This window comes from Gymnogyps californianus, chromosome 2 (genome assembly GCF_018139145.2).
Source record: "Gymnogyps californianus isolate 813 chromosome 2, ASM1813914v2, whole genome shotgun sequence".
Taxonomy (NCBI): domain Eukaryota; kingdom Metazoa; phylum Chordata; class Aves; order Accipitriformes; family Cathartidae; genus Gymnogyps; species Gymnogyps californianus.
This window is the reverse complement of record NC_059472.1, coordinates 29,648,392-29,660,506: the sequence shown is the minus strand read 5'-3', so window position 1 is coordinate 29,660,506 and position 12,115 is coordinate 29,648,392. Positions and strand designations below refer to the sequence as shown.

General features: G+C 37.3%; 1 protein-coding gene across 3 annotated transcripts in view; it reads left to right on the top strand.

Annotated features, from left to right (window-relative positions):
• LOC127012904 (carbonic anhydrase 3-like) overlaps positions 1-10,226 on the top strand; it is a 49,600-nt gene extending 39,374 nt beyond the window's left edge. For 2 of the 3 annotated variants that reach the window (XM_050891348.1, XM_050891346.1), the window contains exons 3-7: positions 2,206-2,324; positions 3,071-3,163; positions 4,096-4,161; positions 5,038-5,193; positions 9,065-10,226. In XM_050891348.1, coding sequence (XP_050747305.1) covers positions 2,206-2,324; positions 3,071-3,163; positions 4,096-4,161; positions 5,038-5,193; positions 9,065-9,184 — 554 coding nt within the window. In that variant the 3' untranslated portion in view covers positions 9,185-10,226. Of the gene's footprint in view, positions 1-2,191; positions 2,325-3,070; positions 3,164-4,095; positions 4,162-5,037; positions 5,194-9,064 lie in introns of all 3 variants that reach the window. The other variant, XM_050891350.1, reaches the window with a different exon arrangement.
• Positions 10,227-12,115: the final 1,889 nt, after the last annotated feature.

Sequence of the window (12,115 nt, the reverse complement as noted above, 5' to 3'; positions counted from 1 at the left end):
CATCCTTTTGTAAGTGTTTTGTGGTAGGAAAACAGCTATCGCAGCCTTAAAACTGGGAGTCTCAGATATTTAAGGTGAACGTTTCCTGTGTAATAATTGTTAGAATAATTCCCTGTTACATATAAGTATGTAAATATAAAAAATTAAAGCTATATTTTAACACCACTGAAAAACAATTTAAAGGTACCCTAGTTTCTTTTATAAAATTTTACCTCATATTCTTTTTCTAACTGTTATAGGGGTGTGTATTTATTTGTGTTAGTATTTTCTGAAAACAAAAACCCAAGACGATGAAGATAGCATTAGAATTTAGGTTCCAAGCCACATCTTTAAAAAAAATAAAGATTTCTTTTACTAACTTTGAGCTATGCAGACATAGTTTGGGATTTTTTATGTTTTAGATATTGGAGAACTTCATTCTTGTAACTGTTTTGTTTACCTTTTTTAAAGCATAGGGAAATTTCATTTACTGACATAGGGAAATTTCATTTACTTACATTGTCATTTCATGTATTTCTATATTTTATAATATACACTTGCAATTAAAAGAAAGAAAACACCTTTTTGTCCTTCAGGAGATGTTGGTTTATAGGCATCTGAGTCTTTGCATCATTCTGTCTGCTTAAAGTGTGCTAAGTAAAAGCTACTGTCTATTTATAGGTGAGTGAAGCAGGAATGTGTTGGCACAAGGTGATGCAGAGCTTCACCTAATGCCCAATCGAAAATGTCTGCTGATGGCCCATCAGTGGAAATAATGACACGTTTTTACCTTAAACTGGATTATTTGGTCTTACAGATCTATTTTAACGGAGAATTGATGGCCTTGTCAGCTACTACTGTTACCGTGTCTGCATCGGCCACAGTACTGAATGTCTGTGGGAACAAGTAAAAGGAATTTGTTGAGAATAGCGGCTTGCTCTTAATGTTCAGTAAAGAATATTCTTAGTACTTTATTTCTTGAAATGATCATGGATTTCATTCCTTTTCAGATTTAAGGATGTTTTTCTCTAGCACATAAAGACCTGTTCTTGAGAACTGCTGAATGGTTTATAGGAATGCTATAACTTCTATCTCCAAATAAAGTTTTGAAGAATTATAGAATAAATAAAAGAACAAATAAAGAATTGAATATTAATTAGTATTTGGTGAATGTGAAGAAGTTCTTCCCTTTTTATTGTGAGATCCTTTCAAATACACCACCTTCATTTGGCATATAATGTAAAAATGTTAAGATTATTTAGAATACAGGATATTGTTCATCACAGGCTGAACTTTTCTTTAGGAAAATAGCTTGCATTCTCAGTGATTGCTTTTATGGCTCATTTGCTGTTTCCTTTCTCCTCTTCCACAGCCAGAGGGCTCAGCCATTATAGCAGAAGCAGCATCAGTAATTTCATAGTTTTTTAAACAAATAAGTCATAGCCTGCAGTGAGAGACACAATTGGTAGTGTTTTGTGGGAATTTGTTTCTCATCTAGCACGTCAGTAGTTGATCTTAATCATGGCTATTTTTGTGTGCTTTGATATAGGTAGATACTAGGTGGATTTCAGGGGGAGATTAAAACATCTAAATTTAGGTGTCTTATGTGGGCTTTTAAAAGTAGGTGGGTTATGTCTCTAAACTCCCATTCTAGTCGACAGAGATGGAGTCACACTTAATCAATGAAGTCCAGAGAGCAATTCAGGTCACGTCTGTTGAGTGTCTGCCTTAAGGCAAGCAGAATTACTCTAGAGGCTTGACTGTTCTGATGAGGGGCTTACTTCAGTTATCCAAACATAGGCATCTCATGACGTTTTTGATAACCTAATGTATTTCACCTTGCCTCCAGATACTGCTTTAGTAAAGTACAGTTCTTCTACAGATCTTGTATCACATCTTCCAGTCCTGTCCAGGTGTCTTTGGAATATCCCAGAAGGTACTAAATGCACATTTATGCAGCTGAATTAAAACAATGATCTCTGTTGACTATAATGGAAGCCTAGACACAAATAATTTTCATTTGCCTGTAAGTGCATATAGCTGAAGATGGTTGCCTGAAGTGCTGCTAAAATCAGTGCAGAATTCCAAGAGGTAGTCGGTACTCTCAGAACATAGAACATCTGTACAGTAAATAAGTAAATATGTATGTAAATATTTTAAATATATATCTTTTAAAATAATTGGAAGATACTCGAGTCTAATGCTGTTGCAGATTATCAATTGCAGTGCTGAGAGGTGGGCCACTTCCAGGCATCTACAGGCTGCGTCAGCTTCACTTTCATTGGGGTTCGTCTGATGACCATGGCTCTGAGCATGTTGTGAATGGAGTGAGATATGCAGGAGAGGTAAGACTCACCACTTTATACTTTAAAATAGGGTGTAAAATAACATTTGTCATTATTGTTCAGGTGGGACAAAATTTGTCATTTGTCTGCTTTTCAAGTTCTTTCTATTTATCTGTGACATTTATTCTTACTCCCATCGATTCTTATAAAAGTGAATCAGGTTGAAGTAATTCTCACAGCATAAGAAAAGAAAAATACTATGTGAAACAAAAGTATAGTAGTATAGCAGAAGTATAAAATTGTAGCGACAGAAAGGAGGAAAGATGTGTTACCTTGATTTTCTACCACTTTAGGATTGTAAGGGAAGATGAAAAATGTAGACTAATAATATACAGAGCTTAAATTCATATGGATTCTTTGCTAGAATTGCTGTAGTTTGAAAGCCAAATGGAAATGAATCATGTATCACTAGATGACTTCTGAACTGCATGTTCTACCTACTTACTTAAGCATCTTTTCTGTGTTCTTCAGCTTTAAGATGAGATTTCTGTTCTTTTTTGCAATTTCTGTGTTAAGATGTTTATAGTCTATTTTAAAGCAAATAGTAGTCTAGATGGTAATATATGGCTGATATAACTCATGTATGAATTGCTGTCCCTTTTTTCTTTTTTTTTTTGGAAGGCCTAATCCTCATTCGTTGTTACCCCAACTCTCTCATGTATATGAAGAACTCTAAATTCAGCCTCTGATGGCTTGCTATTCAATAGTGGTTATTTTTTTTTTAACATGTTTGTCTTTGTTTCCAGCTACATTTGTTACACTGGAATCCCAAATACAGTAATTACCTTGATGCTGTGAGAAGAGCCGATGGAATAGCTGTTTTGGCCATATTTTTGCAAGTAAGTAGAAGTATGCAACCCTTCTTTGTACTGCTACTATGGAGTCTTCTATTCTTACAGGGTTAAAAAAGCAAAGCCCTCTGAATATATTTTCTAGGGGTTGTACCACATTGAAGGGCTTGACTTTCAGTAATGCATGCTTTTCAAGTTATAGAGCATGAGTTACGTTATTTCAAATGGTATCCAATACTACACACACTTGTCCCAGCAGCTATTGTGTCACTATGTGGCTGGTGGAAGCTGTAAATCCAGATGTATTTGCCCCTGCTTTGGGGACATGATGTCAGTAGTGGCCCTCTGACCAATAGCAGTCAGCTGTCTTCTGCGCTAATCATGGACTGATTTCAAGGACAGGTATCACTCCTAGGCTTTTCATGAACTTTCTCCCAGGCAAAACTAACCTACAGCCAATACATGTAACTCATCCTTTTTTAAAATCCTTTTGGGGGCATGCAGTCTTAGCCTGAAATATTGGCCTTTGCTCTCTCTTGTTTAATTAATATTCACTAGAGATAGAAAGATGGATGTCTGTGTTGAGATCAACAATCGCAAACAGTAGATCTGACCATGAAATCTGGTTTTTAAACTAGAATTACAATTTTTCCATATTCTGTACTTGAGTCTGAAGAGTTGTTTATCTTTGTTAGGCTAAAATTCAATGTCAACAGGAATAGCTGTATTGTGAAATTACCCATGATGCTGAGTTTCTGTACTGATATAGTTTCCTCATTTGGATCATATTATCTGTTGGGGTACAGACAGAGGTACAGACAGAAGACATAGCTTACTAAGCTGGTAGGGGTGACAGGTTGGGTTAATGCATTGTAATTTTATAGTTGATATATGTTTAGATGCACATATAAAAAAGTAGGAGAAAGAAGAAAACTGATCGAGCAGAACTCTTTGGTTAGCTCATGCTTTCTTCTTTACAGGTAGGGAAAACTCCCAAACCAGAGATGAAGAGAATTCTTGAAGAAATAAATGCTATCAAGACAAAGGTAACGATGTTGGGCTTTTCGTTATAGGAAGATTGCTGCAAATTCTCAGGACAGAAAAATATCAAGAGGCATGACTCTCTAGTTTTCAAATTCTGCTCTGCAACATTGCCAGAATATACTTGTGAATAAAACCATGGGTAGTTTTTCCTTAACAAGAAAAGTCCTTTCTTCCATTTACATATGAGCCTTCTTTGGCTTGAGTGGGCCTTATAATTTTGTGAAAATGAGAGTCATCTCACCAAACTTTACTCACCTAAAAACTAGGCATGGAGTCTTATTCCCTCACTGGTCAGTGACAAAAGAAAGGCACCTTTGGAAATTGGTCCTTTTGGTCTTGAAATAGGCTGCCTAATGGACCTCTGGAAATGCCACTGACTAGACGTGTGTGTCACAGATAACATTATGTGATAAGAAGCTCACATTTCATAGGCTGTCTTGTTTGTTATTAGCACAAATATTATAAATCTAGAGTACCTGTCTGACTTCATTATATGGTGACCCAATCCAATATTCAATAGATAGGCAGAATTTCCATAAGAAAGGAGGCCAGAAGGAAGAGTATTTCTGCACAGAAATGAGTGAAGCACATTGGTATTGGATGCCGCTTCATGTGAGTTAGCTCAGGTACAAGAAGTAGCATCAGGGAGTTGTGTCATGTTTCTCTGGGCCCATCTGTGAGGGTCATTCAATCCACTTATCTTTACATTGTATCATTATGTCTTGTGTAGATGTGTGCTTAGTTTCCTTAGTTCGTACCTTTGAAGTATCTGAGTCACTCTCTGTTTCTTAAAATACCAGAGCTGCATCTTTACCTAAACTTGACTAGAGCTGTTGAAGAGTTTTCTGCTTGGTTTTGTTGTGGTTTTTTTTTTAAAGGGGAAAGAAGCTCCTTTCCCAAACTTCGATCCTTCGATTCTTTTCCCTAAATCTCATGACTACTGGACATACCATGGGTCTTTCACTACTCCACCTTGCGAAGAGTGCATCACCTGGATTGTTCTTAGAGAGCCTATCATAGTCAGCTCAGACCAGGTAAACTTCAAATAGATAATATTTTACCCACTTCTTTTTAGTTACATGCCATAACCTGATCTTATTCTTTTGATGAGGAAAATGTTTATTGGATTCTGTGAGAAATTGCATGATTAAAAGGACAGTGAAGAACTGAATGCCTTAAAAACTACCTTGGGACTCCATAGGGAGCCTGTAAAAATCTTCAAAGGACTGCAGTCTACAACCTAATATGTGCAGTCAACCTATTAGACACATCTCTCTATCTGTCTCTGTATGCCTCCTGCATTAACTAATTGAGCAGAGATGATGACCTTCTCTACTTGGAAGAGCTCATTGTTTCCTAGCCCACATCAGCCATCACAGTGGTTCAAATTCACAGGCATCAGAGAGCTTTATAAATCAGTAAAATCATAACATAGTGTAGATGGTAAGAGTTTATAGCAGTTTGGAGTGTGACTGACAGCAAACAGTAGTTACTATATATGAGAGTTCTTGCTCCCGTGGGCAAGAGACCTCTTGCGACATGAGCTAAAGAAAAGAGTAGTTCTCTTTTTGTTTCCCAGTCCCTGTGCTCCCACGATATTAACTCTTGCTAGTAGGAAAGGATGGAGCTAGGTGTGGCTCATACCTTTTATTTTACACAGAGCTCAAAACACTGCATTACACCAATGTAGGAAAGCTCAAGCCATTAACTTGTGTTCTCCTGCAACCATTTAAATGAGAACATTGACACATTTAGCTAAAGCTTATGTTAGATTTGCACCAACAACTTTGATTATGCAGGATTTTTTCAACCATTTATATTGTCTCGAGCTTCCTCACGTAAAGTGTTCATTGCTTATTATGATGAATGTTTGAGGGTAATCACTGGACAAATTATGAAATAAAGCTGCTGTGAAAAAGTGACCATCTGCAATGAAATGCAGGGTACCCTAACTATGTTGCACACTGAATGAAGCAGAAGTCTAGTGTTCTCACCTAATGCAGCTGAGCATTTCCAACTTTTTGAACATTCTACTTTGCAAATGTGTCTCTTATAGCATGCTTCTTTCAAAAACATCTTTTATCAGAATACAGTTTTAATGGGATTGGTGATTCTGTCTGCCCCATATTCTAGATGGCATCATGTAACCAAGAAAATTACAGAAGTGTTGTTATCAGGTGCTTGATACCCATGTTTCTGGAAGGTATACCAGCTAAATTTTCACAAACAGGAGCAGCATCAGATAACTAGAATTTCTTGTTAATTTGAAAGCCTCCTCTGGTCACTTACCATAAAGAAGTATTTCTTGTTAGCCCTCATTCCCTGTCAATCCCATTTACAGAAATTTGAATGCCCTCTTTCATCACATTTTAGCCTATGATTCTCGTACCATACAAGTCAGTTTTCTCATCTGAGATTATTCCTCTACTCAGCAGACTATAATGATACGATATCACAAATTTCAAGACTCCAGGATAGTGTGAACATGAACATTAATCAACTGACTGACATTATGTAGATATTATATGTAGACACATAACTTTTCATTTTAGGTTTTCAAGGTGATAAGGTGTTTCATTGTATTGATTGATGTGCATGTATCACAAAAAAAATTCTTTTCTAGTACTTTGTATTTATGTGGCTCTTTATATAAGAATAAAACTCAGGTATGATGGGAACCTCAGCTGGCAAGAGATGAAATATGGTAACGTATTCGTATAACTTACAGCTTAATTTTCACAGCTTATTGAATTGATCTGCCTCCTGTTTCCTTGCCCATTTGAAAATTAAAATATGTGGGCTATTAAATCTGCTTAGAGATTTATATTACAGAACATCAGCTACAGATTTTATTGGGAAAAGTGTAGTCATTACTGAGCATCTCTGATTTAAAATGCGTTTTTAAAGGAATAACTAATCACGTCATTGATCCAGATTCATGAAAAGACTTTTTGGTCGCTGCCGTATTTGGGTCATGGCTTTTTTTCCAGCTTATATCTAAAGTTAGTGAGTTTTGGGAAACGTACAGACTGTTCTCTGGCCTTACTGTAGAAAAAATGGAGCATTTGAGGTAAAAAGGAAATCACTACATATAGATGGGATGTTGCCTCTTATCCTGAGATAACCACTTCTCAGGCAGAATTGGCAGTGTATGTGAGGTACTGTATACAAATACAATAGACAGACTTTCCTCACTCCAGAGTGCCTGCAGTCTAAATAATGTATTCATAAAAGAGGATTGTGTTACCAATTATTTCTAATCCCAGAAAGTGTAATACCATGGCAGCCTCATTAATAGTAATTATTTTAAGTGCATGTGCATTTACAGTGGATTGCTTGGATGCTTTTGCAGGCAGATGGTAATAGTGTATTAGCCACAAGGATAAGTGCAGTCACTGCAAATCAGTACTCTGCAGGAAAAATCAATTCACCAGAAATCCCTGCGAGATGTAGAGTGGGTGGCCTAGCTGCTCAGGTTACTTTTAATGAAAGGATAGGAATTTAACTGTGGAATAACTCCATCCAATTGCAGACTAATTTTTTCACCTTTATGTAGCTATAGCCTGAATATATGGGGTTTTTTTTTACTAAGTAAAGCAGATCTTCCACAAATAATAATAAAACCCAGCAATCTCTTCTCCAATAGTACTTTATCAGTATTAACGAACCTGATGAACTATTTTTATCTCCTACTGTTCCCATACAAATTATTCTTCATCTGAAATCTGAAATTTAATTTCAGATTAATAATCCATCTGATGAATATTATACTGGTTTAAATGTGACCTCATCATTGTTCAGGCAAACTGAGATAGCTGGCTTTTCTGAGCCGTGTAGTGAAGAGCAATGTTCAGATGCCTGAGCTAGCGCAGTCCATAAACTGAAATTAGTATAGTTACAGTGAACCCAGCTTTTACAGCCCAGACAGAAGTTCTGCTTCTATTGGTCTTGAACTCTGTACCGTAAAAGGTAGATACATCAGCGTATTGAAGCTAGTTGTGAACAAAGGTGATGCGTGCCATGCATGGGCTACATTTTCAAGTGTACACATGGGAAAATGTATGCATCCTTTTCATGGTAAGCCATTCAAACAGGGAAGTGTCAAGTGTCTGAATCACAGCTGATATGCTTTCTGTCTAATGTTGTGCATGGCAGTGACAACAAATGAACATAATGTGTCTGTAAGTGGGTATATGTGTTGCATCCTTTGAAAATCAGAAAGCAGTAGAGGAAGAGTGTCATACAGTTTTGAAGAGTATGGGCAGAACTCTTCTTATGGCATCCCTCAAAAAAACATACCTTGGTTAAAAAAAAAATGGCCAAGGAGAGTCAAGCTGCAGACCCTGTTTACAAACCATTTGAAACCTTGACCAAATCATTATTCAGATTTACATTCCTGTTATTAATAATGGACTTTTTTGTGTCACTGCAGCAGAATATATCCTCTGCTACAGACCCACCATGGAAATGAGCAATTAGTTTATAATTTAGCCTTAACACCTTGCAATTCCAGAGGCTTCTTAACAATCAGACACTAAGGCAGGGTTAGAGTAGGAGAGGTTTATTAGGGCATAGGCTGCTCTGTTCGCATTTTCTGAGGACTTCCCACAGTTTCTGTGGCTGTACACAGTTCTGTAGACAGTACATAAATGACAGTACTTTTCACAATCCTGTTGAGATAGGACCCATTTTTTCTGTCTTGACTGTTTTGAAGAATATTACTGCTAGGAAAAGAACATGGGTACAGTGCTTGTGGTGATGGAGTGAAGGACATCTTCACAACTTTGAAGGAGACTTTCTCCCCAGCTTCTGGGGCTGGGCCAGCCTCCTTGGTTTAATTGTTGGGCTGTGGATTTGATCCCAAGGGATTTCCATCAAGACACTTCTGTTTCTGCTCCTCTGCAGATGGCGAAGCTCCGCAGCCTGTCCAGGAATGCTGAGAATGAACCTGATCTCCCCCTGGTTGATAACTGGCGCCCGACTCAGCCTCGGCATTTCAGGATGGTGAGCGCATCATTCCTCTAGGACCTGGCTCAGACTGGGCATCCCTGAGTGAGGCGACCTCTAGAACTAAGAGGTGGTTTTGTTTTGTGTCCTCTGTTGCATTTAGACAGAACTCCAGCTGTAGGTCCGGAGGCTGAAACTTTTGAGTCGTGAAATGTGAATTTTGCTTTCAAAGGGTAACATTTACTTAGGCAAATCCTATCATTAAAATGGAAGTAGAGAATCTGTTTGGCTCTTCATAACTGCTTTAACATTAGCTTTTGTTAATAGTACAAAGGAAGAAAGAAGACGCTACTAACAATTACAAAACCATTTCCTATTGCCCACATGTCCCTTGGTGCTTGCCTTATTCCATGCTAAAGAGGTTGCAGTTAAGAGAAGTAATTGTTTTCAGCATAAAAACATATTTTTCAGTAGTTGTTTTCGGCATTATCCATATCCTGCTCTGAGCTGCACCAGTTAATGCACAAAGCATTCTTGGAAATAAATGAGAGCACTCTTTTGGTATTCGATACACAAAATATGAAAGGATAGAAGATTGCTTCGTAACCGTTGATAAAGCACTAAGCTTTTAACTTCTTAAAACAATGGACAGGTGAAACAGAAGTCTGTTCTGAAAATTGTATTCACCGAGTTATATGCAGTTAAAACGATGGAATGGGGGAAGAGCTGTTTCTGTTTGTGTCACAACTGGTTGTCCATTAGTTTGCATTTTAATGTTGTAGCAATCAAAGTGACATGGATTTTGAGAACTTGGTCTTCGTATCCTGAATGTATATTTTCTCCATGTATGCAAGTGCCTTTTCTGTGTAAAAAGGGTGTTAAGATAGCAACAGTTCTTAATCTTTTTAGTGTTTTTTTGAGGCATATTCTCACTTCATGTGCAAGTATAATTGATCCTGCTATCAATGAGATTTGTGCATAAATATCTGAAACCACAGTTTGACTCTCCTGATCAAAATGCCGTTGACCAGGGTGTTCTTGACTCTTGTTTTGGCATAAAGAACAATGAAACAGGATTGTAAGCTTATACTTGAAATAACAGTGTTTCTGCATTAAAAAATCCAGCAATAATAAATACATTTACTTAAGAATTTTTGTTCTGTATGTTTTTTTCCAATTTTAGAAACATGTGAAAATAACAGAATTTTAAAGAAAGGCTTGTCAATGTCCTCTGTAATACACCTTCATGGAAACTGATGATGGATGGTATCTTTTTCAGATGTTTGTTTGAACTACAAGAGTACTGATAATATTTCATGTGACTGCAAGCAAGGAAGTAGCTTCTTAAATATGCTGCATCCACATCTATTCTTTTAGTGAGATCACCCTCTTCTGACAATGGGTTTCCTGTAATGTCATATGAATCAACTCCTTCGCAAGTTGATTGCACAGTGGAAGAGTTCAGTCTGTATCTAAAACCGTTAATCTGAATGGTAATTTACATTGAGCTCTGGAAATGCAAAGCAGCTGCTGCTCTGGCAGTGGCTGGACTCTTAGCTGCCGTGTGCTAGGGCAGGAGGATGTTGCTGAGCTTGGTGATGAGACAGGGGTTATGCTCCTGTCTCCAGGTTCCCCACTGTGAAAGTTTCTGGACCGTGTCCTCACTTTGCTTTCTTCCTTCAAAGAGGTAGTGTTTTGGCTGGGAAATTTCATTTAGCCATTGTTAGTATTTCCCAACTAATTTCCCAAATGGATTGCATTGTGCTGTTCGTGTTTGCACTTTTCATTTGTAGCCACATTGTGAAATGATTCAGATGAGTTAACATCTGTTTACGTTGCATGCACATATTGCTGATTTTGACACAGATTGTCTTACATGTACATACTTCCACTTACTCGGATGGATGACTTACACCAATAAAGCCTATGCAGGTCCCTATGTTTGAACACATACTTTTTTTTTTTTAAATACTTGATTAAATGTAATTTCTTCCCAGCTGGGTCGTTCCAGGACAGTTCAAAGCATAGCCTTGTGTTTGACCACCAGTACCCAACACAGTGTTAGCTGTAGGGATAAGAACATGCTGCTGCATTGTGCTTTGTGCTTCAGAGGAAGGTTTAATCCATAAAGACTTCTTTTTCTCATAAAATTCTAAGTAAATATGCAAAACAACATCAGGAAGCATTCTGTATCTGGTAACTGATGTTATTCTGAACAGGAATGCAAGTCACAGAACATCATTGACCATGCAGGACAGGGGTCCGATAGAATAGCCAGTGCTTCCTGCCTTGAGGTGAAAATGGCAATTTCCTGATGCGTGAAAATATGAGAAAACAATTCTATAAACACCTTTCTACTTGTTTTTTTTCCAGTCAATTCTGCAGTATATGTCTGTTTGCTTATATGTTGCTTCATTAGAAAAAGGAATTTTGAAGCAAAAATTATTTTTCTGAAATGTATAATTTGCTGTGAATTACAATGTAACTTATTTTATAATGTGCTTTATTAAACTAAGTTGCATATCTTAGAGCTTAGAGCAGGCTTTATCTTTCTTGCAATTTATGATATGGCAAATCAGGAACATGTAATCTCAGGGTTTTTTTAATGATATGGTGATTTCCCAGTCACACTTTGCAAAGGAGCTGTCTGGGTTCTGTAAATGAAGCTGCGGTAAGCCTCATCCTCTAGAGCCATGTTTATTAACTTTTAAATTTAAAGTTGAAGTAATCTCTCTAAAAAAAGTGTCATTTGACTTTTTCATGCAGTTGGTTTTGTAATATCTGTATTTATAATTAGTAAAAGGTAGACTAAATTAGGCTCAGGACTGTGTTGACTCAGTTGCAGATAGGAGGAAGTGTGTGAATCTGGGTTTTGGTGGTCGTTTTACAGACCCCCTTCCAATGTTTAAGGGACTGTCTGAAGTAATGATGACAGCAAGAAAACAAGCAGGCATCAGAAAAAAATGGGAAGTGTAGGGTAGAAGGAGAACAAAAAGCCAAAGAACGGGA